Source organism: Haliotis cracherodii, unplaced genomic scaffold (assembly GCF_022045235.1).
Source record: "Haliotis cracherodii isolate W230 unplaced genomic scaffold, xgHalCrac1.p SCAF_1, whole genome shotgun sequence".
NCBI classification, from domain to species: Eukaryota; Metazoa; Mollusca; class Gastropoda; order Lepetellida; family Haliotidae; genus Haliotis; species Haliotis cracherodii.
The window spans coordinates 69,617,685-69,642,468 of record NW_027266264.1 but is presented as its reverse complement, the minus strand read 5'-3'; the positions used below and the strand labels follow the sequence as shown (position 1 = coordinate 69,642,468).

The 24,784-nt window shown below is 40.4% G+C and overlaps 1 protein-coding gene across 1 annotated transcript; it reads left to right on the top strand.

Moving 5' to 3' along the window:
- Nucleotides 1-86: 86 nt before the first annotated feature.
- Nucleotides 87-20,008, top strand: LOC139465760 (solute carrier family 25 member 32-like). Its single transcript, XM_071247677.1, has 7 exons — nt 87-364; nt 1,542-1,698; nt 2,577-2,665; nt 6,849-7,012; nt 7,520-7,633; nt 9,165-9,310; nt 17,025-20,008. Exons 1-7 carry the CDS (start codon nt 208-210, stop codon nt 17,146-17,148), a joined length of 951 nt encoding a protein of 316 aa, XP_071103778.1. The 5' UTR covers nt 87-207; the 3' UTR covers nt 17,149-20,008.
- Nucleotides 20,009-24,784: the final 4,776 nt, after the last annotated feature.

Below are 24,784 nucleotides of genomic sequence, written 5' to 3'. Positions count from 1 at the left end.
TATGGAAATCTGGTCTGAGATACATATAATATACTTCTGTTATTGTAATTTTATTTATGCATTCGTTATTACTGACAAAGATGGCCGTCGGCACAAACACAGGTGGCAGTTGACGAACACAAAATCCTTGGTTTCCAAGGATTAATATTTTGATTGATTTACAGTATTTAACAAAACGTATATTTGTTGTTTAATAAAGTATACAGCATGGCCAGACCATCGGTAGAAACGGATACTGGGTCGTCGCGCCTCTACTCGATGGTCAGAAACATCAAATGGGAATATTTGGTGGCTGGAATCTCTGGTGGGGTGGTTTCTACGCTGGTACTTCATCCTCTGGACTTGGTTAAAATAAGATTTCAAGGCAAGTAATTTTTTTAATTAAACAAGACATCCAAAATAAGCAGACACATTAATGTACCACTATTACCCGAATACAGAGAATTTGGGAAAGATTGCATCATCACACGTCGGACATTACAGTCAATATTATATAGAGTTCCAATCGGCCACAAGGAAAGTGACGTCATTTATTTCTTTTTTAGGTCTTTACCATGTACTCTGCATTTCTTAAAATTGACACAACTGTTTCATCGTACTTCTGTCCGCCTCTGTCGGCTTGTGGATAGAGCACATAGAACGTTAAATAGATGTTAAATCCCATTTCACCTCTTCCCAGAAGTTGTGGGCATGGTGGAGGAGATATTTATCATGTTTAACATGTTTAAAGCTTCACATCGGAGCTCCTTTAGAATATAGTACCAAACCTTCTCGTGACGACGATATCTGCCATAGGTCACATGTCTCAAAGACAAGCAACCAGTTTTTGTGAGAGTCCGTCGGACGCGAACTCGCGACCTTCGGATTGTTAGCCTGACAGCTAGCCGACTAAGCTGTGTCCACACTGTGAAACTAAGTGCAAATTTACCTGGTCATGTCTGTGACGGAACTGAATGAAAAGGGTTGAATAGGTGACGGACATTTACGAAGGTTATGGGTAGGCATGGTGTCTCATGACTTTAGTCTACGGACACTTATGAATGATCCCAATGCCATTTGGCACACTCATATCATTCCGTAATCTACAAGATACTGAGTGGTGAGGAATGACCCGATATGGCGCGAATTGAAAATGGCTCCTGGCGTCAGACATCGAACTCGAACCATTTCATCCTTTCTACTCGACGTTTTTGTGCGGAGAATATTAAGAGCTGCTATAGAATCTATAATAGCCACTAAACGGGTACCTAACCCTAATGATTGTTAAGGGGTGACTGATCGTAAAGGAGATCCAAGGGCTCACCTTCCCTAACCCAATGACCCCTGACGGTGTGACTGGCAACAAAATACTACAAATTACATCATAGGGTATTGTCACGTGTTTGAAAAGTTTGTGGTACTGTATCCTAAAGGTAGGCCCTTCACATCTTTATGATGTTTTAAATGAGCATGATTGAATCATGATGTTCAGTTGGCTGATAGTTATGTGATCATGTTAATTCTGATTTTATTGTCATGTTCATTTCTATGTCTGTTTTCAGTAAACGAAGGTTATGGTGTGACTAAAAGACCGAAGTACAATGGAATTGTCCATGCATTGCGAAGTATAGCTAGAAGTGATGGTTTTGTGGGCCTCTATCAGGGAGTCACACCCAACATCTGGGGTGCTGGCATGTCCTGGGGATTGTACTTCTTCTTGTAAGTTTCACCAGCAGTTATATACTCCCACAAGCCATGGCCTGTGAGGATTCCGGTTAAAATTGCTTTCTTCAACTTCTTCGTAAGAGGCAACTAACACATTTTGGATGGTCAGACTCACTGACTTGATGCATGTCATTGTATCCCAATTGTGTAGATAGATGTCGATGGTATCAATAACTGGATTGTCTGGTCCAGACTGCCGTCATAGCTGGAATATTACTGAGTGTGGCGTTAAACAACAAACAAAGCAAAATATTCTCCTATGGTATTTGTAACTATCATGTTTAGGGACCCCCCAAACCTTCATGCTTAATTTTGAACAATGTCCTGTATATATATATCAGCATTGAAATTCATGCTAGTCTGCCAACATGGGACTACTCAAGCAAAAGCAAAACTCCAATGATGCTAGTTGACTAGTAGTATTTGAGGGCTATAATTGTGAACTAGTTGTCAGTGCTTGTTTTTCTCCAACTTGGAACTGAATGAAACTGACAGAAAATGTGACCATAGTGAACTAGTGAAATACTGTTTCAACAAGTCCTCTGGAATAGCATTAGAAACCTGAAGGCTGACAATTCATTGGGTAGTCCAACTCCGCAACTTGGCTGATCATGTGTCATGTCCAGATCATAGGGACAGTTACTCTTGCTTTCTATCACTGGTTTGTCTGGTCCAGACTCTTTATTGCTCACAGGCCACCATGACATAGCTGTAGTATTACTGACTGTGGTGTTAAGCAACATTCATTCTCACTTGTTCAGCTTGACAACTACTTGGCATGCTCAGTAAAAGACATCACATTATTTGTAATCAGGATATGTTTATGTTTGCACCATGTATGAGATTGTTATCCACGAGAACTACTGTTTCAGCTACAACTCCATCAAAACTAAGATGAATGAGGGTGACTCTAAGCGCAACCTGGGACCTGGCTGTCACATCATGGCAGCTACTGGCGCAGGTAAACACACATTCTGTCTGTGACATAGGTGCCACTGCTCAAACATCACACTCCTACTCAGACGTCCTTGCGATGGACCATGTACCTCTGCCACAAGTCGGCGACATGGGAGGATTACTCACATCTCGTTGGCCTGTGGTCGAGGTACTATGGTACGCAGCCCGTCCAACAAAATTACAATGTTTTTCATCTGTTTCATTCCTTTAGATAAATATATTTCATGAAATTGTTCATTGAGAGAATATCCCATGTGAAAAACTAGTTCCCAACATGCCCACAATTTTGTTTACAATGGTTATATGGTTCCTAATGAAGACCTCAAATACCTTTGGATAATGAGCAATGCCAGGATACTTTGATACCGTATTTTCTTGAGTATAGTGCGCACCCATGTATAATGCGCACCCCCCTCTAGCGGGTTCAATATTTTGGAAAAAAAGAAATTTGAATATTATGCGCAGAAAAAATTTACACCGTACCCTTTCAGCGAAGTCCGGCAAACGAACGGGTGCTGAGAAACTTCGTCAGTACAAATTCGAAATTTGAGATAAAAAATCACCAGACATGTTTATTTACCGTTTAAATAGTATTTATTGTTCTGCTAGGCATTGTTTTATATCTAGGGATTAAGATTACCTTGTGTATTTTCTCGTAAACTAAGCCGGAAACAGCAATCAGCTGTACACACGTTTTCTTGGAAGCGACCGGTGATTCAGTCAAGACACACCCAATGATATAACTTTATAGGATTTTTAATGCAAGGATCGGCAACAATTGTATCTGAAACTATTTTATTTATCAGGAATAATATATTCCATTATTTTATTAATTATATGCAGCCTTTACTAAACATATTTAAAATAATAATAACCCTAAGCGAAGCAGCTGATCGCTATTCCCGGGTATTATTTTTTACATGGAACATATCTGACCAGTCACCGTCAAGGCTCACGCGCACGTGAGCACGTGAGCGCGAGAATTTCATGTTGACATAGAATCGTCAAACAAAAACAAATATGACTTTTAACGAGTCAAAGTATGTCATTTATGATATATGTATCCATTCTCTGTCAACTAAAGTTCGTTTCAAGGCGTCAATAGCGGTATTCTGACCGTGGTTGCTGTTAATAACGGTGAGTTGTGCGATCTTCCGATCGCTTCACACACGATTTCGCCGAAATTAATAAAAACAATATTATAAGGAATTTTGAATAAAATTAATGAAGTAAGTTACAAACATAAGTCCAGAAATACAAAGAACACTTTTTATAGACAGACAGTGTAATTACATAATTATTTTGCGTACTTCAGTATGGATTTGTTGACATGGTATTTCCGGTGTTTCGTGCTCACGGTAATGTCTTTCCATGGGAGGAAAAAACATCCAAACTCTTAATTCGTGTATAATGCGCACCCCCTTCTACACAGCTGTGTTTTTCCAAAAAAAAGTGCGCACTATACTCAAGAAAATACGGTATGTCAATATATAGTCATACACTTCCATGTCACAGTTATGGTAGCATATTTTTGTGATTATGCAAAACAATCTGCAAATTGCATTGAAAGGCTTTCAGTAGGCTGGGCTGCTTTGATTTCAGAACAAGCGTGTTTGAGAGCATATGAAAGAAATGTCTGTCACATGATATGCAAGTTAGCTTGTGGTAGTGTAATGCTATGTCATGATGGTCTTCACTGCTCTGGAGTGTGCACGCCAACGGTCTGTGTCTGAACCAATGACTTGGGACATTACCATGGTAACAAGAACTGGTGTGGCTAGATGTGCTTATATACCCTGGTTACGGACACCATGAACATTGCAGAAATATTGCTAACTGTAGCACAAGACAAACAGAGGGAAAAGCTCAATGCTCTTCATAGTAAGTTAGTTGGACATGTTGAATATGTGTTACTTTTGTGACCACATAATATCTTCACTATGTTTACTGACATAGGCGGATCCAGGGGGGTCCAGGGGTCGACTAGTTGTGAAAATGAAACAAGAATGCTTTCATCCATGTACTCAGTGCTGACTGTAGTGGGCTGATGTTTGGCTGTGTGTTGTAGGATTCACCACTCCAGTGTTGACGAACCCTATCTGGGTGACTGTAGTGGGCTGTGTGTTGTAGGATTCACCACTCTGGTGTTGACAAACCCTATCTAGGTGACTGTAGTAGGCTGTGTGTTGTAGGATTCACCCCTCTGGTATTGACGAACCCCATCTAGGTGACTGTAGTGGGCTGTGTGTTGTAGTATTCACCACTCCGCTGTTGACAAACCCTATCTAGGTGACTGTAGTAGGCTGTGTGTTGTAGGATTCACCACTCTGGTGTTGACAAACCCCATCTAGGTGACTGTAGTGGGCTGTGTGTTGTAGGATTCACCACTCTGGTGTTGACGAACCCCATCTAGGTGACTGTAGTGGGCTGTGTGTTGTAGGATTCACCACTCTGGTGTTGACAAACCCTATCTTGGTGACTGTAGTAGGCTGTGTGTTGTAGGATTCACCACTCTGCTGTTGACAAACCCTATCTAGGTGACTGTAGTAGGCTGTGTGTTGTAGGATTCACCACTCTGGTGTTGACAAACCCCATCTAGGTGACTGTAGTGGGCTGTGTGTTGTAGGATTCACCACTCCGCTGTTGACAAACCCTATCTAGGTGACTGTAGTAGGCTGTGTGTTGTAGGATTCACCACTCTGGTGTTGACGAACCCCATCTAGGTGACTGTAGTGGGCTGTGTGTTGTAGGATTCACCACTCCGCTGTTGACAAACCCTATCTAGGTGACTGTAGTAGGCTGTGTGTTGTAGGATTCACCACTCTGGTGTTGACGAACCCCATCTAGGTGACTGTAGTAGGCTGTGTGTTGTAGGATTCACCACTCTGGTGTTGACGAACCCCATCTAGGTGACTGTAGTGGGCTGTGTGTTGTAGGATTCACCACTCCGCTGTTGACAAACCCTATCTAGGTGACTGTAGTAGGCTGTGTGTTGTAGGATTCACCACTCTGGTGTTGACAAACCCCATCTAGGTGACTGTAGTGGGCTGTGTGTTGTAGGATTCACCCCTCTGGTATTGACGAACCCCATCTAGGTGACTGTAGTAGGCTGTGTGTTGTAGGATTCACCACTCTGGTGTTGACAAACCCTATCTAGGTGACTGTAGTGGGCTGTGTGTTGTAGGATTCACTCCTCTGGTATTTACAAACCCCATCTAGGTGACTGTAGTGGGCTGTGTGTTGTAGGATTCACCACTCTGGTGTTGACAAACCCTATCTAGGTGACTGTAGTAGGCTGTGTGTTGTAGGATTCACCCCTCTGGTATTGACGAACCCCATCTAGGTGACTGTAGTGGGCTGTGTGTTGTAGGATTTACCACCCTGGTATTGACGAACCCCATCTAGGTGACTGTTGTGGGCTGTGTGTTGTAGGATTCACCACTCTGGTGTTGACTAACCCTATCTAGGTGACTGTAGTAGGCTGTGTGTTGTAGGATTCACCACTCCGTTGTTGACAAACCCTATCTAGGTGACTGTAGTGGGCTGTGTGTTGTAGGATTCACCACCCTGGTGTTGACTTACCCTATCTAGGTGACTGTAGTGGGCTGTGTGTTGTAGGATTCACCACCTTGGTGTTGACTAACCCTATCTAGGTGACTGTAGTGGGCTGTGTGTTGTAGGATTCACCACCTTGGTGTTGACAAACCCTATCTAGGTGACTGTAGTGGGCTGTGTGTTGTAGGATTCACCACCCTGGTGTTGACTAACCCTATCTAGGTGACTGTAGTGGGCTGTGTGTTGTAGGATTCACCACCTTGGTGTTGACAAACCCTATCTAGGTGACTGTAGTAGGCTGTGTGTTGTAGGATTCACCACTCCGTTGTTGACAAACCCTATCTAGGTGACTGTAGTGGGCTGTGTGTTGTAGGATTCACCACCTTGGTGTTGACTAACCCTATCTAGGTGACTGTAGTGGGCTGTGTGTTGTAGGATTCACCACCCTGGTGTTGACAAACCCTATCTAGGTGACTGTAGTGGGCTGTGTGTTGTAGTATTCACCACCTTGGTGTTGACAAACCCTATCTAGGTGACTGTAGTGGGTTGATGTTGGGCTGTGTGTTGTAGGATTCACCACCCTGGTGTTGACGAACCCTATCTAGGTGACTGTAGTGGGCTGTGTGTTGTAGGATTCACCACCCTGGTGTTGACGAACCCTATCTGGGTGACCAAGACCCGCCTGTGCCTGCAGTACGACAAGCCAGGTGCACCCACGTCCAGTGTGCACTACAAGGGAATGGCCGATGCCCTTTTCAAGATCTATAAGTTTGAGGGCATTAGGGGTCTTTACAAGGTATGTTTCTGCATCTATTCAAGATAAATGGATGCCATATGCATGCAGCGTCGTAATGGGGTGTGAAGTGTAACAATCGCTGAACTATCTATGGACTTTAAAATTAGGAAATACATCATTTATGAGTTCAGATTTGAATCATTACAGCGATCATGCTACATTTGATAGTTTACGTATAATAAGTTGTCTAGATATTGATAATCAGTTATTTTTTATTTGTTTCTATCCAAAATATGCTATGTTTGAAGGAATATGGGTGTTCATTCACAGCATGGACATATATTCATATCAGATAATAATCAGAACATCCCTTGCAACCTGCTGAACTAAGGAAATGTTCATTTTGGGAGGTAAATCGTACCATCCTAAGATTATTGCTATTGTTGCACTACTTTTGCACAAGCATGGCAATAGTGTTTGTTCCTATTGTAATGCTAGCAAGTATCTATAATATTTGTTGGATGTACATATAATGGAAATGTTTGACTCGTGTCATCTGATTTGTAGGGCTTTGTACCTGGTGTGTTTGGGATCTCCCATGGTGCTCTCCAGTTCATGGCCTATGAGGAGATGAAGACAGTATACAATACTTACAGGAATCAAGCCATCGACACGCGACTGGTAAGCCTTCATGCAGGAACTAGCATTAACATTTGTCTTTCATTTACCAGGTTTGATTGTTTGTTGTCGGTCCACAATATTCCGTCTATATTACTGCAGCCTGTAAATAATCAAGTCTGGACTTGACAGAACAGTGAATGATATCATGAACAATATCCCATGCTATTAGGATGGGTATGATGACAAGTGAACGACTCAGTGATCCGTTCAGCCAAACGAACAGACTCGTTGATCTGTTCAGCCAAACGAACAGACTCGTTGATCTGTTCAGCCACCTGGTCCATTACAGCTGTAGGATACTGTGGACCTATTCCCACCCCATATCCTTACCAAATACTTTATTCAGCAAAGACTGATGTAAATGGTCGACGTCACACAACATCACCTCTACACAGACATGGTCGATGTCACACAACATCACCTCTACATGGACATGGTCGATGTCACACAACATCACCTCTACACAGACACAGTCGACATCACACATCACCTCTACACAGACACAGTCTACATCACACAACATCACCTCTACACAGACATGGTCGACGTCACACAACATCACCTCTACACAGACATGGTCGACGTCACACAACATCACCTCTACACAGACATGGTCGACGTCACACAACATCACCTCTACACAGACATGGTCGATGTCACACAACATCACCTCTACATGGACATGGTCGATGTCACACAACATCACCTCTTCACAGACATGGTCGACGTCACACAACATCACCTCTACACAGACATGGTCGATGTCACACAACATCACCTCTACATGGACATGGTCGATGTCACACAACATCACCTCTACACAGACATGGTCGACGTCACACAACATCACCTCTTCACAGACATGGTCGATGTCACACAACATCACCTCTACACAGACATGGTTGATGTCACACAACATCACCTCTACACAGACATGGTCGACGTCACACAACATCACCTCTTCACAGATATGGTCGACGTCACACAACATCACCTCTACACAGACATGGTCGACGTCACACAACATCACCTCTTCACAGATATGGTCGACATCACACAACATCACCTCTACACAGACATGGTCGATGTCACACAACATCACCTCTTCACAGATATGGTCGACGTCACACATCACCTCTACACAGACATGGTCAACGTCAGAGTACATGGTCAGCTTTTGCTCGATCAGATACCATAGAAAGTCCACTCGTTTCGTAAAAATGGTATCTAACAAGAATGAGTGTAGTTTTCTCTATATATCTTGTTTCATTATGTCTCCCCGCAGAGGGAGGGTAGATGAATAGTTCTTGGCTTAGTTCTCATTGGCATTGTTGTTCCAATCCTATTCCGAGCAATCAATAACCAGGATTACTTGAAAACTTGGCATATGCATTGTATACAACTGAACTGGTGCCTTTTGCCAGTTTGCTGTTTAATTTTTTTTCTAAATTTTCTCTTTTTCTGTTTCCATGGAATGAGAATGCATTTGAAGACTTGACGAATGATGTGAAGTTGTGTCTTTAATCCCCAGGGCTCTGCTGAGTATGTTGTATTTGCGGCCTTGTCTAAGATGTTTGCTGCTTCAACTACATATCCCTACCAAGTCCTCCGGTCTCGCATACAGGACCAGCACAGAGAGTATGGAGGCATACGAGATATAGTCCGACAGATATTCAAGTAAGTATTTTGTTTACTACTTTACTGGGTGTGCTGTGTTTTGTTTCCAAGTCAGTTGTGTTGCAAGTACAAATATCTAAGTATACATGCTTTACTTAGGTTCATTTGGGTGTAAGGCTTAGCCACTGACCGTTACCATGGTTACTTTAGATGGTCCCAAGTAACTCATATTTCTAACTTATCCTGCATTACATGGAAGTGCAGCTTGGCACATGTGATGCCTGGTGGTTGGGTGTGTTTGTGCTATTCGTTTTATGGAAGTGTTTGTCTCTGGGATAGCGATTTCTTTTAGGGTTTTGGATTTTAGCTCTGTGGCAAGAGATTGCAGTATATGTAATGAAGAATAAGTATACAAAGATATCAAATATTTTAGATATTAATAAGCTTGTTAAATCATCATCTTCCCAAGGCAAGGGAATTTACTGATTATAAAAGTCCAGTTTCAACCCTTGTGGAACTAGGCTGAAATTTCATGGCCCAATCGTAGCACCATCAGTGGCTATGACAAGTTATGACCCTTCTATGTTCCACCTTTTGACCAATCAGATTCCAACTTTCATATCACTTGCATTTGCTTCAAACAAAATGTTGGCGCCCTGTCAAGATTCTCTCATCGATAATCAATATCCATATTGTAATAAAACAGGTCTTACCTCGAAGTGCATCAAATCACTTGAGTACCTTGATTAAAAACATGAAAAAATTAGGAAATTATCTGTCGACGACCAGTCGATGGTCCACATGCTTTGCAAATCCTGCAGTTGGATGAAATCTGCATGTTGAAATCCATGTTGTTTACGAACTGAATTTCTAGTTCGTTACATGATTTTGATCATACTATGCATAGACTTGTTAATGAAGCCAAAATATAACTCCAGAATTCCAGCCTGGCTCGGCAAGGGTGGAAACTGGACTCTATAGTCAGTTAACTCCCTTACCTTCGGGAAGATGGTTGTAAGATTCAAGTATTAATGACTTAGTGATTATTTCTGACGGAAGGTTGTGTCACGGAATCTTGTTCAGAAAATTGATGTTCTTGCTTTCAACCAGTGACTCATACTTACAGGTCACTGTGACATAGCTGAAATATTGCTGACTGTTGAAGAACATTCACTCACTAGTTGCTGCAATGCTGCTGCATTCTGGGTAGATGATATGTTAGATATCCCATTGGTCCAACATTTTTCCAGTTATTTTAGCATGCCATTACTCCATGTACTCCTGGTCAGATGTGTGGTTCCACGTAGCTTATTTTCACCAGGTACGAGGGTATACGAGGGCTGTATAAAGGCCTTGGCGTCTATCTGTGGCACGTCACCCCTAACATATGTATAGTGTTTCTGCTGTACGAATATATCACAAACTGGAAAAGCAGCCTCCCTGAGAACCACAGCTGATCGAACCCTTTACAGAGGCCTTTCTTCTCACTGGACTTCACGCTTTGGGAAACAAGAAACGTCAACATATTTGGCCAGCGGAATTAATGCAACTTTTGTACGTTGATTTTTCTTTATAATAAATACAAGACTTTTTACAAGAGGAAAACTTAACATCAGTATCAGATACATGACTGTTAGCTATATTCATGGTAGGCAACAAATTCAATGGCAATTTGATGTTTGTGTGCGCTGGAAGATGGATGAAGAGGTGGATGATGACTATTTACGACCCAGAGTCCCGTGAAACTGATGAGGTCAAGTCTTCAGGGAATTCATCCTATATCCATATGTCAAATGAAAATAGCTGTTCATCATGTTCATAGCTTATCCTCTAAGTGAGCTTCATCTGGCAAGTGAAGGGACACTGTACAGCTTGCTGCCCTATACTTGGGTGGCAGGCCAGGTGTATTGCCAATCATGTGTGCATGTACGTGGAAACAGCACCGTTTGTCTGCACCCACACTGTGCATGGTGTTGCACACTCTGTCACGTGCAGACAGTGCATACAGATTCTGCTATTTCGATCATTCTGATAATTTACCCGATTTTAATGGGGAAGTCACTCGATTATTCTAACATTTGGTTGTTTGGGGTAACAATCATGAATATGTAAATCTTGCCTGTTACTGCTCATGAAAAGGAATTATTTATTTAACACAACTTTGTTTGTCATTTGAAGTTTTATCATGTTGCGTTACAGGTATTTCATTTCCTCAACACATTGTTATGACCATTGTTGGAAGATAATGGGATCTATTTGTCGAGGGGACTTTTGTTTCTTGTGTTGTTTTACAAATGTGCAATTGTGAATCGTTATATCATGAAAGATTGTCGAAAGATTGTCAAATGTCTGAATCTCATGTAATTTGATATGTTTACAGTAAACTACGATTATAACGAACTCAGAAAGACCACTTATTTTAGTTTGTTTTTACCATAGTTAGTTATAAGAATGTAAACAGTGAATGGACGGGACAAAAAAAGCAGATTGTTATATTGGTCAGTTCGTTATAAGCGTGTTCGTTATAAACGTAGTTTGCTGTACCAGTACATATGTTATCACACATCTTCATGATCATGTCAACAGGACATGCTCATCATTGGGTAGGTTTTGCTTCTCAATATACGACTGTGACATCATATCTTTTGCATCACAATAAGCGTTATGACGTCATAATTCAGATCAACAACCAACTCAAAGCACTGGACACAACCCATGCCGCTTCACTCAATGTAATTGCTAACACCAAAGAGTTCGCATTTTATTAAGCCATAGTAGAATGGAGAGAAACATACAGTGTTCTCAATGTAGAGGTAGGTTACCTGTAGATTTAACCACGCTCAATTAACACTTGAAACCTCACGCTGCACGTTCTGTTCCAAATTCAATTTAGCGTGGTAAAATCTACAGGTAAACTAGCTGATAGTACTTGCAATATCAGGCGACTATGCTTGTCGTAAGAGGCGACTAACGGGATCGGGTGGTCAGGCTCGCTGACTTGGTTGATACATGTCATCCATCCCAAATGGGTGGATCGATGCTCATGATGTCAATCACTGGATTGTCTGGCCCAGACTCGATTATTTTACAGACCCCCGTCATATAGCTGGAATATTGCTGAGTGCGGCGTTAAACAACAACAACAAAAAAAAACTTGCAATATCCTGTATTTATCAATGTACTTGTAATCACTACATACAGTGACATATCTTTTTGAAAAAAGTAACATTGGCCAGTTATCTATAGTCCCTGTAAAGGAGCCATGTACAGGTAATGTAGACACATTTCATCACTTTATTTTGCATCGTTTAGATAATCATGATAGTAAATTATGTGAAGTGCAGATTATGGTTGTATCTGTGTGTGTGTGTATATATATATATATATATGTATACACACACACACACACACACACACACACACACACACACACACACACACACACACACATATACATAGATGTTATCACGCTTGTGTGTTTGGGGATGGTAGATATCCTGCATTAGGAATAAACATAGTGTTTATTCCTAATACAGGATATTTACCATCCCCAAACACACAAGCGTGATAACCTCTTTATCATATAATGGCATTCTTTAATTCTGTGCTTCAAAATCGCTTTCCCTCTCTCACATACATAACCGAAACATTGCGAGTTTTTCTGGAATGCGCGCATTAATATTTATTACGTCACAGGGTAAGTGATGTGTCAGTCGGACAGTGACAGTAGCCAATATAGTTCCAACTGAAATCAGTTTCTTATACAGTTGCGAAGCAACATATACGCAAAACAACAATTGTTTTTAATTGCCTTTCGCGGCAATCCATCTGTCTGTCCGCTAGAGTAACTGCCCTTTGTCAAAGGGAAGCTACTCTAACCCTAGTCTATGAGACGTCACGGCAACGGTCAGTCGTTGTTGACAGTCGGTCTGTCCTGTCATAACGTTAAGAAGTGTAGTCAGATGTACACACAGCGACAAAACGAAACAAGGTAACAATTCAAACATATTTCGGACAAATCCAACTATTTTGATTTGTGGAGAAGGTTTCAAGCCGCAGAGGTCTACAAGCTTGGCTAGGCCTCGTGCCCTCGCAAAATTGTTTCGAAATTTATATCTCTAAAGTTGCCCAAACTTATAAAATGCCTTAGCTACGTCACAGTTAGAGACTGATTTTCAGTATATTAGACTGTTCTTTTGATAATGATAGCAATTATCCCTGTAGTTTATCCAGATTCCCGATGGTTAATTGTGACTCGATCGCCGAATGATGAGGACGATGCCATGTTTGTTTATAAACAGTGAAAGTAGTCCCTACTTGACCTTTGATATTTGCATCTCTATCCGCATATGACCCCAACAGATATCGTTTTTATCCGTTGGCTTTATCCTGCCGAGAAACCTACCCATTATATGATAAATATAAATATGCGCCTAAGTTAAATGAAAAGGCGTAAGTTATTTGTCCATTGTCACCTTGGTATGGTGACGTCATAGTTTCCTAAATGTTATGACGTCACGTAACTATATGTTACTACTTCATGTCCGTTATTCAGTTATGGCCTGATGAGACACGTACGTGGTACGATTTGAAAGCGCTAGCCTATTAAAACTGTGCTCAATGTTACTCCACTTATTTAATTATCACTATATTGTGCCTGAGAGTTAGATCTTTACTGTGCTTTTCTTAAACACACACACACACACACACACACACACACACACACACACACACACACACACACACACACACACACACACACACACACACACACACATATATAAACCTCTTTTTACTCTTTCCACGATACGTATCACAATATCATATTTTAATGCATGATATATCGGGTTATTTCAAAAACCTATTTTTATCATGCGTTTCATGTTCAAAGGTTGCCAAATACCCAGAGCGTGCATCCTGATAGTGCATTCGTGCATGTTTTTTTTAATTTGTTCCAGCATCTTGTTTTGTTCAATTTATAAACTTCAATTCATACAATGGTGTTTCAAATTGCTCCTGAATTCAAAATTTAGAATTATGCAATATATTGTGATACGTATCACAATATGGCCTTGTGCATTGTAAAACATTGTGATACACTTCAAACCTCCAATACCCATCTCTGATATATATTTTTTTGAGAGAGGGGGGGATGGGGGGGGTGATTGTGAGGCAGAACTCTCAATTTTGCGATCGTTTTAATCCAGTTCTAATACTACCGATGCATACATTGTGTCTGGTTTAGCCCAGGGAAAGGTAACTGGTGTTCTGCGGTACTGCCGTCATGTTTGTGAACTTTATTGTATAGTACCATATTGTAACATTGACTTACATATATGTAGATTATTTTCCATATTTACCATGTTGATATTATATTATTATCCAACATATGAAGTATTATTGGTGACAGTATGAACAAAGGACATAATAGTGATGTTTCCACAGATCTCATTACATTCCAGTCTCAGCATCATCAATCACAATCGTCAGCTCATTCACATGAACTTCTGTTTTAATATAAGCATATTGTGTATTCTATAGCAAGTTTTGAACATAGATGACAAATCTTACAACTTCATCATTATTCATTACTGTCTGAAATATGGCTGAAATATTGCCGATTTTACTTACCGTTTCAACTCACTCACTTAACCCACTCCTAATGCTGTAATATAAATCAGGTGAACACTGTATGTTGTGTCAGTGCCTGAATGTCAGATCTGAGGCGACTGGGTAGCTTTGTGGTTAAAGTTTTCAACATACATCTGATTACCCGAGTTGTCTCCCTTCCCTGATATTGTTGCAATACTACTTAAACAGACATAAAAAGCATCTTTATTCCTTTTGATCAGACATCATTGTAGTTGTCATGACAACCTTATTCAGCAGAGCTATTATTTATTGAAGTTTCATCCACTCTGAGGGAGTGAGTCCTATTTGTCTGTTTAGCATGTATTCAGTGTTCGAAATTAAGCACAGGCGTCCACGGGTCCTTGTCACAACCCTAATGTTAAATGTTAAGGATTAAGGGGATCCTTGATACATGGGGCAAGACTTCAAGGACCCCAGGACACTCCTTAATTTGGAACACTTCTATTGATAGAGCCAGGTGAGCTTCAGAGTCCAGGACGTCAGTGTATTTGGACAGTTACCATGGTTACTGTTATTGAGGGCATTGTTTGTCCTCATGGATGTAGGAAATGAATCTTTATGTACTTTGTCATGTCTAATATTCAGGCGATGTGATTGATTGAAATGTGTGATGTGTACATGTGTACATAAATAAAAAATGATATTAAATTACATGTTGCGATGATCCATTGTGTGACTTGGTTTATAGTCATCCTTTTCAGCTGGAGAAGTTCACATACTGGCAAACATATTGGCACCCACTACTTAAATGAACACGATCAGGTTTTCAATCTTAAATATTTTGTGCGAGTTCTATTTGATCTTGGAAACATTCAATACAAACATATACGTTACCTTGTCCTGTACAAAGACATCAGCTGAGTCTCAGTGGGCCTTGTCCTAAGGGAAAGTCTAAACACGGATGTGTCTGATCACATAGTGATGCAACTCAAGTACAGCCAGGCACCAGTCTCTGACAAGGATTAAATTAAATGTCAGTACATCTGTACACATTAGTCATACACTAATAAGGGAACAAGTATTATACCACTCAAAACAATTTCAAGAACATCCAGTTCATAACAGACTTTAGTAATATGAAAGAATCGGGTGTTCTTGAACTTCCTTGTTATGGAAAAAGATATATGTGCATAACCACATGATAAAAGTTCTTAATCAGAGCATGCATTACAGATCTGATCTTGCATGTCATGCAGATTTTACAGGACAAAAATGGATAGGATAAAACATGTACATTATCAGATACACATCTACACTTACTGATACACCTGGACAGTGTCCATTCATAACATACAGCATGCTCAACCTTAGAAATTTTTATTTTTTAAGGCAAGTCCCAGAGGAAACCTTATGTCACTTGTCCACAGGGTTTGTAGCTAGTTCTGCTCGATTGAGACAAAACTGTTTACTATGTTGACATTTTCTGTCAGTTTTATCCAGTTTCAATTTTTAGCAAAATTGAAGCATAGAGAACTGTTTCAGAATAATAGCCCTCTAAAGCAACAAGTCAAAGAGGACTATGTAGGACAATTTAGTAGTATCTGGATGAAGATCCGGGATAGGGTAGGTCTTCAGCAACCCATGCTTGCCTTAATAGGCGACTATGTTTGTCATTAGAGGCGACTAACAGGGTCGGGTGGTCAGGCTCGCTGACGGTTGATGCATGTCATCAATCGAACCAACCAACCAAGTAGTCTCGGGCCAGTGTACTAGCATGAATACCCAAGGATGGCATCATGATTGTCCAGTGACCTGTGTTGCTGCCATAGAGAGATACGGTGATATGATATGATGATTGTGTTTGTGATGTACTTAAGTGGCTGCAACAGATGCTTTGCTCAGAGAATTGAACTGTCCCTCACAACGCGGACAGGGCCATTGCTTGGTGTAACTGTTGATGTGAACTGCTTCTTCCTGATTAACATTTATTGTTACAACTCAGCTAAAATATTTTCTGCTGTTCCCGTTTTTGTCTTCATATGACAGTATTTATCAATAAAGGGAGAATTCCCCAATCCACAGAAATGCCAAGAATAGTCCGCGTCTTTCTCGTGAGCAAGTAGTCTACTGCTATCCTGGACTGTGTCAAGTTTTAACTTCAGATTTTGTCATCTTTCACCAGATACGAGGGCGTGTATGGGTTCTACAAAGGTCTGGCTCCAAGCCTGTTACGAGTGACACCAGCATGTGCCATCACATTTGTGGTATATGAGAACATGGTCACTATGCTGATCAAACCGTCCTAGCCCCAGCACAAGCAGCACCTGTAGCAGCGTGGATGAGTGGTGGATATGAAGGTCATGCTGCATGGACAAAATACTGGTTGATTTGAGACACTCCTTGCTACAAGCTCCACATCACAATACAGCTGTTTAGGATGTTGACAGTGATGCTTGTGTAGAAGAATGCTGATTACTAGAGTTTATCACTAATATTATCTCATGTTATATATTACCCAAAGGAAGTTAAAGAACAGTCGATTCTTTCATATGACTATAGTTAATCTATGCTGTCAACAGATTAACTATAGTAATACATAGTGTAGCGGTAATCTGACCGTAAATAACGGTGAGTTGTGCGATCTATCGATCACTTCGCATACGGTTTCGCGGAAATTATTGTAAACATTATTATAATTATTGAATGAAATGTCGAATATAATTAATAAAATAAATAGTAAACATTAGTCTAGATAATCAATGAACATTTATTTTATAACCAGTTATTATTATGATTTAGGACTAAATTGCGTATTACAGTTCAGATTTGATGACTGGTATTTCCGGTGTTACGTGATCGCGGTGATCCGCTGATAACGTTTTCTGAGATTGGGGAAAACAGCGTGTCATTGGAAAACTTGAGTTTATTGAAAATGTCAGTAAATTGTAGGAGCTATGCTTTACTGTGTGCTATAACCGCGTTAGCGCTATATTGAGAGCGCAATACCGCGGGAACTTTGTAGGAACGAATCAGTGTCCTTTAACTTCTTTTTAGCAGTATATTGTTGACAGACTATCAACCACGACACCTTCCTGTTGTTGGGTTTCTGTGTCAGAAGCAGGCAGGAAAAGAGACCCCAAGCCAATCCCATCTAAGTATGTTATAGTGAAAGTGTATGGAGGTGTTATATTAATGATTTTCTAAATTATTGAGATGTGTGGCAACCAGGACATCACTGTTTTGTGTATTTCCTTTCTTCAGTCAAAGGGGTAGCCTAGTGAGTAAAGTGTTTGCTCATCATGCCTGAGGCCTCGGTTCAATTCCTTGTATGGGTACAAAATGTGAAGCTTACTTATCGCGTCATCCATCTTGATACATACTGAGCATCATTATTGAGGGGTCACACAGATAATAAATATATTAAAAATATCTCATTTTCATATTCCAAGAGTGCGTTTTAGTTGTACTTGGAATTAAGAATTTTATACCCACTTTGAATGTTACTTATGCATTGCATGTGCATTGGCTGCACTGACTTCAGGCGTGTGTTTTGGGTAGTTTTTTCTATCACCTTCAATCTTGCCCTTTTTAATGTTTTTAGTAGTTGTTGTTTGCTATCTAGTTTGTAAAGGGCATCCAATCAGTGACAGCCATAAACAACCTATTCTTCCACTGTTAATCATGTTGTCAGTATACTCGGACCTATGGACGTTGTTGGCATATGTTCCTGGTTGACATCCTTCATGTCTTGGTGACCCTTCAATAATGATGAGTATAAATCCCTGTTCAAACACTCCCGTTTTCTATTTAATGCTACTTTTCTGGTTTTAGAACATACTGTGCTACATGATATGTTATCCTAGGTATGATGCCATCCAGTGATGAGGATGTTATTTGTGGGCATGAGATGTAGCTTGTCATCCTTGAGGGTGACAGGGCTTCTCCTGGAGGGTGGGGAAGTTGGTTTGTTATCTTACTCAGAGTTATCAAATGTACAGCAATAGTTTTAATGGTAAGTTGGAGATGATTTTAAATGTGTTAGGTGTGTTTGTTGTTTTCAGTATGACTGTACAGTCCATAGTGTACAGCCTTGTTTTGTACAGAGGGTGAGAATGTTCCTCCACAGTAGGGAATGATGTACAGTCATTTTTAGGCATCGCCACTTTAGATTTGTGATAATTATGTTATTTGTTATGTCTTTCGAGTGTTGTGTGTGATAAGCTGGACATGAAAATCCGTGTTTTAGAACTCTTTCTCTCATCATATGATCTCATTTCACTATACGTTCACATCGATACATTAGACTCTAGATTGTGTTCCCCATGAAGACCCAGGTTAGAATTGGTCTTCAGCAGCCCATGCTTGTCATAAGAGACGGGTGGTCAGACTCCCTGACTTGGTTGATGCATGTCATAGTATCCTAATTGCATTATTTGGTGCTCATGTCATTCACTAGATTGTGTGGCCCCGACTCGATTATTTAGACTGCTGTCATATAGCTGGAATGTTGCTGAGTAACAACAAACAAAATCTAGATTGTGTATTGCATCCTCATCATAATGTGATGAGTAGCTGGACAAGATCTCACAACAGGTGCATTCAAATATCTGCAGCTACTCATCTGTATTATCATTATCTGTTTGGGGTTCTTCTTGAATCCACTGATTTTTGTTTGTTGAAAGATGTCTCATATTCAGTAAAAGCGACTGGGTGATTGAAGATGGTCTAACTGGCCTCTCCTTCCTTCTATTCTGACCGTGCATCTGCTTACCTAGCTACCCATCCCCTTTGTCAGCCATAATGGCTCTACATCCTTTTAGAGTTATCCCCCTTACACTGCCCGTACATGTATGGTAACACTAGTTACCTCCCCTTATACTACAATATTGTGTAGTTCACCTTCACTGACTTCTGAAGAGATGTTGGGTTTGGATGAAGACATGATAAATTCGGAGCCAGTAAACATGGGTGATCACGTGTGGTTCTTTGTTTCAGGTTGATGTGCTTGCTACATTGTTGTGATTTTCTGATTTGAATGTGAATTATTCAGATTGACTGAAATCTCAGGAAGTGCCTCTGGATGCTTGAATTGTGTGAATGCTATTCAGAAAGATGCAGTTTCTCCACTATTTCCTGGAGAAATAAATATATTCTGATAATAAACTATAATGAAGATGACTAAATGTTGTGTGATTTCATTCACAACCAGGGAACGGCGGTCGGGTAGCCAAGTGGTTAAAGCGTTTGCTCGTCACGCCGAAAACCCGGGTTGGTACCGGCATGGGTACAATGTGTGAAGCCCGTTTCTGGTGTGCCCTGCGGTGATATTGCTGGAATATTGCTAAAAGCAGCGTAAAACTGTACTCACTACTTCACTCACAACCAGGGGTCACCTGGATGACTCACAACACAAGCGTGTTACCAGGAGTATTTTATGAATGCTATGAAAAGAAATCTTTGTAGGTATGAATATACACATGATAAAGTAACATATTAGATTGACTTACCGGTACTAATTTTTTTTAGAAAATTCACTCACTGAAAAAACATGAAGACAAAGTCACCAATATCCACCACAATTCATCGCTAAACAAAGATCTGAGTTCATCCCATTACGGGTCACGTCAGAACGACCTTTCATCCAACCAATCAGAGCGTCGCTTACCAGATCATGAAAGTGACAGTCGGAATGTGTTTTCTAATCATTCTAATTTAACACAGGGTATTCTGAACGATAGTTACGGGTTTTATGATTATATCCATACAATCTAGGCCATCTATAAGCCATTCCAGAATGTTCTTCTTATTAGTTTTAATTTTTTTAATCGAGAATACGTAAGAATATGTTTCGAAGCGTAGTCGCCAGTTTGAAACTAGTGTCGTAAAGCTCGAAAAAGCTGCTTTCTGATTGGCTAATGTCGATTTCTTGTCAGTCGTTTCATTGGTCGGTCAAAATTTGCGAAAGGTCGTTCTGATGTGACCCGTAATGGGGTGTCCTCAGATCTTTGTTTAGCGGTAGCGAAAACTAAGATTTGATTTTAATGAGATTACCCCACGCTTTTAATTATACTACTCAAAAAAAGTTAATGAACACTTGATTCTTTCATATTATGCTATGACAGATTAACTATAGTAATATTAAAGAGTCGGGTGTTATGTAACTGCTTTTGAGTGGTATATGTTTAATAAAGTCACTAAAAAGTATGTTATACAATCATCATGATCATTACACAAAACAGGATTAATCCCAAAGCTTGTGAGTACTGACATTATGCCTGATGACTAATAATTCCCTCTATTCTTTAAATGCTTTCAATACTGTCGCCATTACCAAATGAGTTATGGTACTTTCATATAGACAGAACTTTTAATTTAATAGCAATGTTACATATATATTTTCCAAACTCAAAGTCATAATTCCATAAAAAAATATAGCGAAAAGCTACAATTCCTGAACTGAGGTTTGATGCTTTGCTTGTTTTTAATAAACACTGCATTATGGGTACTCTACCTGGGTGAAGACGTCTACCAAATCACAAAGTCTGATCACCTGATCCATCCACTCGCCTCTCAAAACAAGCATACACAGAGGGGACCTATTTTAACCCAGAATCCCAACATCATTGTGGGTTGTATGATATGTATGTATACAAAGTAGGGCTGGGGCGAGTCCAAATTTACTTCCTGTGTAACTGTCCCCATATTACCTGAACTCCTGGGTACAGTTTGTAGGTCTCAACTTATGGACCGCCTCCGTGGTCTGGTGGTAACACGTCCGCCCGGAGAGCGGAATGTCCAGGGTTCGATCACTGGCCGTGTCATACCTAAAGACGTTAAAAGATGGTACTTGTTGTTACCCTGTCTGGCGCCCGGCATTAAGGGGCTAAAACAAAGACTTGTCGGCTCGGAGTCAGTATACTGTGTCTGAGTGGGGTGTTCATGTTAAACTGCCGCATGGTATCTCAGTGGGATAGCACTATAAATTGGCATCAGTCCGGACTAGAACAAGCAGCTACACAAACACACATGCATGCACATCACTTTATAAGTGCAATAATCTTGGACGCGATGTTAAACCTCATTTCACCTCACCTCAACTTGGGTCAAAAATGTACAGCCCTGGCAAAAAGAATTTAGATACGGAATAAAACAATCTGATTGTGCAAACACTGAATTTGACTGAAGCTTTTGTCTTTACTCAAAAATATAAATTCAGAAGGAATGTGCGCATAGTCAGATAGATATGCAAACATTAGCAACTTGTTCTTGTGTAACAATGAAATTTTATTATTGTCATTAAACAATATTTCACATGACTAACCACAGGTCTGGGTAGTCCAGTGGGTACCCGGGTCCTACTCAGGACCCATCCAACCGGAGTTCCCAAGATACCCGTCCCAGCCCAGTTATTCTTCAGACACCAAAGCTGTGGATATTCCGGGCAGAAAAGGTCCTAAGTACCTGATGCATGTTCCTCTGTCGAGATTCCGGACAGAAGAGGTCCTAAGTACCTGATTCATGTTCCTCTGTCGAGATTCCGGACAGAAGAGGTCCTAAGTACCTGATGCATGTTCCTCTGTGGAGATTCCGGGCAGAAGAGGTCCTAAGTACCTGATGCATGTTCCCCTTTGGAGATTCCGGGCAGAAGAGGTCCGAAGTACCTGATGCATGTTCCTCTTTGGAGATTCCGGGCAGAAGAGGTCCGAAGTACCTGATGCATGTTCCTCTGTGGAGATTCCGGGCAGAAGAGGTCCTAAGTACCTGATGCATGTTCCCCTTTGGAGATTCCGGGCAGAAGAGGTCCTAGGTACCTGATTCATTTTCCTCTGTGGAGATTCCGGGCAGAAGAGGTCCTAAGTACCTGATGCATGTTCCTCTGTGGAGATTCTGGGCAGAAGAGGTCCTAAGTACCTGATGCATGTTCCTCTGTGGAGATTCAGGGCAGAAGAGGTCCTAAGTACCTGATGCATGTTCCTCTGTGGAGATTCTGGGCAGAAGAGGTCCTAAGTACCTGATGCATGTTCCTCTGTGGAGATTCAGGGTCAGTTACTATTCCCATTACCCAATGTTTGTCATAAGAGATGCCATAAATAAGGATGTGTGATGTTCCAAGTGGAATGTGGATCTTTCCCATGCAATCACTCACTGGTGTTCCTGACCTGAAACTCTTTTAATTACATACTGCTGTGATATATCTGTAAGTGTGTTCACTATGGCCAAAACAACACATTTCAAACACTCTTGCTTCAATTCTTTGGTGTGACAAAGACAACCAACCATTTCCTCTTCCTTAGGACTTTATTATTTAAAATGGAACAGTGATAAGTTGACAATGGAATGATAAAATGTTGTGTGTAAACATACAAAGCATGTTAGAATGATATCTGTAGAAATATAGACCAACATGAACAGGTAGTATCCTACAGAAGAAAAAATAGTGCCACATCACTGTAGCTCACCTGGATATGTAGTCAACTGTTTAAAATGTCATAAAAAGATAGCCACTTAACAAAGTTTGCGGTGTGTGGGAATGCATTTTGGGAGAATTTAGGAGCAAAGTCACAAAGCAAAATCAAATCAAGGTTTATATTGAAAATCAGGTTCGAAACTCTTGAACAAATTGAGATGTCATCATTGTGGGACCAAGTATGTCATATTTCAGCTTTCGTGGTTTCTGAAGAGAAGATGTTTACAGTGAACACTGGACAAACAGGCCATTACATGAGCTCACTTGACTTTCAGTCAGGTGAGCTAAACAAGTGAAGGAAAAAGTGGTGAACACAGACAAGTCACCTCAACTGCTAGTGAGTATTGGCCGAGCTGCTGCCCATACAAACACAAGAGAAAGCACAGTACCCAGTTCCCAAAAGGCTGGAATAAAACCTTGTCAGGTAATAACCAAATATGATTCCAAAGTGTCTGATTTTTATATTAAAAATAAAATGCCTTAGTGTTGTTTGAGAATCAGTTATTAATATTTCTCATCTATCAGCAGATTACAGTCAAAGAACAATTACTACTCCCATTATGATTCATACAGATCTGGAAACCAATATCCAGTGTTTAACTGTCTTCCGATTATCTCAACACTACAGAGTAGAAAACAAGAGATAGACACAGCCACGAGTCCATTAGCCAGAGACTGTGAAAATCCATAGAGACTTGTTGTTTTCTCACAAAATGGAGTTACTTTAAATGAGACACTAGTCTGAAATGAGCTGCAGACTGGTTGGATTTGACCAGTGGTGTCTACCCTGGTTGAAAAAAACTCTCTTAGATGACTTTACATGTGGAACGTTCAGTGTTGTATTGCTGAATGAGCCCTTTATGAAATGTACTATCAACACCAAACCAAGTGTTTCCAACACTACATCAACATGTCTGTAATACATCGAAACAATTTGTTTCATTAACATTTTACTCTCCAATTTGCATAAGATTGTGACAATAACATTGTGATACCACAGCATCAGTTTCCATCACTTCCTCACACAGTCGGTTAATACTACAAATAATCACAAAAACATTCAAATGGAAATTGATAATGTAGCACTCTATGATACATAATGCTGCCTTATTTCATAGCGTAAAGTTGATGATGAAGAAAGTTCTCATCAACTTCAACAATATACCTTCAACCCGAGATCAGGACAGTGACTTGCTAGAGAGTCATTCAAGTCTTCAACTGGATCATCATTTTATGTTGGTTCAAATGACCTTGGTTCAAATAACCTTGGTTTAAATGACCTTCGAAAACAAACAACACATATGGTTGGGCACAATATCTGTCTGATCTGAATTACAATAAATATCAAGGTGGCTATATGGTTCTGGTTTGCATATATCTATCAAACAAAGGAAAACTCAGGACAGATCTCCTCCAGTACATATAAACATACACTGTATCAGCACTTTAAATACATGTATTTGAACAGTTGTCTA